A 4761-nucleotide genomic window follows, 5' to 3' on the forward strand; every position below is an offset into this window, starting at 1 on the left:
ACCTAACAACTGTACATTTATCTTCTCATTCAGCACATCACCCACAGTTATTACCTCTTGTATCTCTTGACCTTCCCTCTTAGATTGTAAGCTCCAAGGAGCAGGGCCCTCTGATTCCTACTGTATTAAAGTGTATTGTATTTGTACTGTCTACCCTCAAGTTGTATGCGGATAGCAGTAGCTGCTCATCCTGTACAAAATAATGACAGGCTGACAGCAGCTATCATTATTTGCATGTAGATGCACACCAAGTAGTTCCTGCTGTTAGGGACTGATGTCCAAGCCTAAACACATCTGACTGCATCCGAGCTCAGACATCTGTCCTTGACTGCAGGTAACCACTTGGTGTTCAGCCACATTGGAACAGAGATGGCTGCTCTCGGCCTGTCATTACTTTGTACAGGCTGAGCCGCTATTCACATCCACCTGTCATTCCAGCCACAAGAATCTGCTGATCCTAGTGGCTGGAATCCAGGGTCTGCAGGCAATCGCCTGTGTGAAGAAGGCCTAATGAGTGTCTTCAAGTGACAGCGTCGCAGACTAAGGGATTATAGCAGTGAAAGTGATTTTTGAATTATGGTTTTAAACTGGAGGCCTTTACAAAAAGTGAACATCATATATACTTTTTCATGGCAAGTGCATGCATGCTACGTCATGTGCATTTATTACGTCTCACAGAGAACACAGTACCCCCCAAGAATTCCTTCATCTGCTTTTCTCTACAGAATGACAGCACCATCATTGTTCAGCATCTACCTCTTGGATTAAGATGCTCAACAATATAAATCCTGATAACTGTGCAGTCTTGGCTTTAAAACACATCTGATCCTGAAGCAGCCTCCCTTGTGACATGCTACAAGGTTGTTACAATCTAATTACTGGGGAAAAGGAGAATTGCTTACTCCTGCTTTTAGCATATTGACAAGCTGTCAGTCCAGCCCTGTGAACATGCTTACAGCAAAAGAAAACATGGGGATATCATCAGCAGGCTGCTGCTCCCATACTGCTCAATCACAGACTGGGAATATTAAATAAAAAGAGAAGAAGGGGGGGGGGGGCTTTAGTTAGTTCTACAAAAATTAAAAATCAGCTGCTACAAACACTGTAGCTGCTGACTTTTAATAAACAGACACTCACCTATCCAAGGATCCCACACTGTCCCCAGCCAGGCCATTTCTTCAGGTCCTGGCATTTTAACTGTGGGCAGCCAGCTGTGACTCTTTGTGGCTTCACAGATGGCTTCCCACTGTGAATGCACGAGCCAATGCTGTGCTTTGTGAAAGGTCCTGTGACATGTCCCAGAAGACTGTGGACTGGGCTGTGGGGGAAGAGGGGGAGGAGAACTTCCTGCTACTCCACCCCCCCCCCAAAAAAAATGTATTCCAAATGTGGCAAGGGGAGGGGGGGTTGGGGGGATTGGAGGGGGAAAGGAGGAAGGAGAGTGAAGCTTCCCCTTTTTGGGTGAAGTTCCGCTTTAACTATTTGCCTGGAAATTTACTGGAGCATCTAAGAAATCAGGAAGGTTCCCATGCACACAGGCGTTTGGGGCCGTAGAATGAATGGATGTATTTCCCTGCCCCAGAGCCACAGTTGCTGTGCCCATAGAACTCAACTACAGGATGTGACGGTACACAGATATTTTTTGATGCTTCTGTAAACATGGGCACAAAAGATACGCCTCTGGATGCAGGCTGTCTATGTCCAGGGGCAAACATCTTTTAGTAGTGTAGGTAGTGCGTATACCCACTTAGAGCAGCATCCTGTAATTATTTCACTATGGGCAGTTGTATGCAGCAGATGTGGCTCCCGGGTGGGGAAATATGGCTGAATTAAAAGCCCCAGGGTGCATGAGGCCTAAAGTAGTTGGACCTTCTCTACCAACTACAAGAGCAAATTAGATTTACTCATGAATACCTGTAAAATATACATACATACATACATACATACATACACACATACACAGCTATATAAGCTAAATGCAACCATCTAATTTAAACACATGAAAATAACAAAAAGTACCCTTTTCTTTTTAGATAAGTACACACTTTCATTGTCTCTATTAATACCTGATCTGTAGAGACACACAAGACACAGAATACATGGTAAACAAGCTCTTTTTGTCAAGGATACCAACAGCAAGGATTTTCCCTTCTAATGTCTCTGGATTTATTGGTCTTCCAGAACATTCGAGCAGCTTCCAGAGGCCTTGAACTCCCATACTTGCTGATTACATCAATTTTTGCCTGTGAAAAATGAAAAAAAATATAGAATATAAAGCAAAGTTTGCTTGGGGGTTCTACATTTTTAAATAAAATACTTATTTTCATTATTTGTTGCAGTTCAGTGCTGCTGATCTCCTGCAACCTCTTTGCAGACTTCTTCTGTCAACATGTATGCACTCCAACGATGGCTGCGTGATGGCGGGTTTACAGTGAACCATGCCTGCATAATGGGCGTTGAAATGGCCACTAAATTTCCCATGATGCTCAACTACACTGCAGAGTGCATGGGCATCATGGGAAATGTAGTTCCAAAACATCTGGGGTGCCAAGGTTCGCCATCACTGCCTCAGATTCTACCCTTCACCTATGCTGAACCTGGTTGAACACCAAGCCTAAGGGAAGCCATTTATTCTTTGATGTACCATCCTATCAAGTAATAGGCTAAAACATCTACATGTGGAAAATGTAATAATCAGATGATGGTAAAAGTGTAATTAAACTCAACAATTTACATAGTATTTATACCAGCTTACCTGTGTACTTATTGTGTCTGCTGCTGCTGCTTCTTCCTGAAACCAGCCCAAAGATGCCTGCTGTAGCTTTCCTCCTCTGGGGTGGCTCAGTAGGAACCACTCATACTTGGGAAAGAGACAGCGAGCAGAGCGCCTGCGCCACCATGAGCAGGCAGCAACAGAGGATTAATATGGGGTATGCAGGGGGCACATAGACGTATGGGACACGTAGTGCCAAGGAGGGACATCAGGGGATGTACTATGCACTCATCACTGCATGCTCCCTGACAAAAGCTTAGGGAAGCAGCATGAGCAAGCCAAGGGTTACACTAGTGTACCTATCTTATTATCTAGATCGAGAGAAAACAGGTGAGGCTTTAGTATTACTTTAAGGCTTAGTTAAGACCCCTTTCACACTGAGGCGCTTTACAGGCACTACAGCACTAAAAAGAGCGTCTCCTGCCTCTCCAGTGTGAAAGCCCGAGGGCTTTCACACTGGAGTGGTGCGCTGGCAGGATGCAAAAAAAGGTCCTGCAAGCAGCATCTTTGGAGCAGTGTATACACCGCTCCTAAACAGCTCCTGCCCATTGAACTGAATGGGCACCGCTACCGAACAGTCGGCAAAGCACCGATGCAGCGGCGCTTTGCGGGTTGTTTTAACCCTTTTTCGGCTGCTAGCGGGGGTTAAAACCACCCCGCTAGCGGCTAAAAACCCCCACAAAAACGCTGCTAAAAAAAGCACTTTACCGCTGACGCCCCAGTGTGAAAAGGGCCTTACACTTGCAGCTGGGGGCGCAATTGTGCAGCGTTTTTTACTGCCAGCCCCCCCCCAATGCTGCAGAAGCAGTTGTATTGGATGTACACACACACCTTACAATAAGAGACACTTACCAGTGCACTCTTTGGTTTGCTCTGTCCTACTTCTCTAAACTTTATTTTGGGTGTGGCAAAAATGATCTCCTTCTGTTGTGTTCACCAAGGAGGGCTCATTCAAGTGAAAGTGGCTGCTCTCTCTCTCGCTGCCTGGGGTTCTCAGGTCTTGATTGGATAGACTGATAGCAGTGCAGCCATTAGCTCCCGCTGCTGTCAATCAAATCCAATGACGTGGGCGCCAGGGGCAGGGCCGAGTCATACATTCGGCTTCTATGGACACTGAATGCTGGACTCGGGAGTGAGCCCACAAGGTAACTCCCCCCCGGGAGAGCACTTCTCCTAGGGGATTATCTGATGTGGGGAGGAGCCGCTGAGGGACCCCAGAAGACGAGGTTCAGGGCCACTCTGTGCAAAACGAGCTGCACAGTGGAGGTAACTATGATATGTTTGTTATTAAAAAAAAAGAAAAGGGGGGGGGCCTTTAGTGTCACTTTAGGGGGATAACAAAACACCTCCTCTCTGCCCATCAGACGTCCTCTGAAAAGCCACCTGTCGCAGGTCGCTCTTCAGAGGGCTTCTACATGTGTAAAACAAGCCCAAGCTGAACTCTTGCAGGGAAGCGCCTGCACAGATGTAAAGTTTCACACTGGATTACTGCACAGATCTGGAGGAATGACACAAGTCAAGTCAGAATACACATCTTTTGTATCTAGACGATAGTTATTGTGAGGTTCAGCTCTAGATAAACGAAGTGGAGACAGAACCATTCCCTGTATGATCCCATGCATATCATTCAGTACAGTGATCCAGAGACATTGTTACTTAGGAGAGGACTTTTTTTTGCACAACAATGAACGTTCAGTGTTCCCAGCAGTTATATATGATTTATTTCACTCCCTCCCCCTCTTCCCCACTGTGCTCTTACCCCAAACTCCGGACACATCAAAGCGGATGAGCTCCTCCATGAACAGCACCAGACATCACTCCCCGGCTCCGCCCCCCTACACACAAACACAAACCCTACCACGCCCAGCACTTCCTGTACAGCGGCCTCTCATTGGCTTACAAGTGACACTTTCAGGCGTGAGGACTTGTGGGAATTGTAGTTCTATCTTGTACGAACGCTATGCATTGTTATGGTTTGAGAGACTACA

At 46.2% G+C, this 4761-nt stretch overlaps 1 protein-coding gene across 1 annotated transcript in view; it reads right to left on the bottom strand.

Moving 5' to 3' along the window:
• The window catches only part of ERCC5 (ERCC excision repair 5, endonuclease), a 55747-nt gene extending 51078 nt beyond the window's left edge, over positions 1–4669 (bottom strand). Inside the window, exons 1-2 of the mRNA XM_073614458.1 lie at positions 4533–4669; positions 2131–2243 (exon numbers count right to left, since the gene is read on the bottom strand). Of these exons, the coding sequence (XP_073470559.1) occupies positions 2131–2218 (88 nt within the window). The 5' untranslated portion in view covers positions 2219–2243; positions 4533–4669. The remainder of the gene's footprint in view (positions 1–2130; positions 2244–4532) is intronic.
• Positions 4670–4761: the final 92 nt, after the last annotated feature.

Source organism: Aquarana catesbeiana, linkage group LG02 (genome assembly GCF_042186555.1).
Source record: "Aquarana catesbeiana isolate 2022-GZ linkage group LG02, ASM4218655v1, whole genome shotgun sequence".
In the NCBI taxonomy this organism is placed as follows: Eukaryota; Metazoa; Chordata; class Amphibia; order Anura; family Ranidae; genus Aquarana; species Aquarana catesbeiana.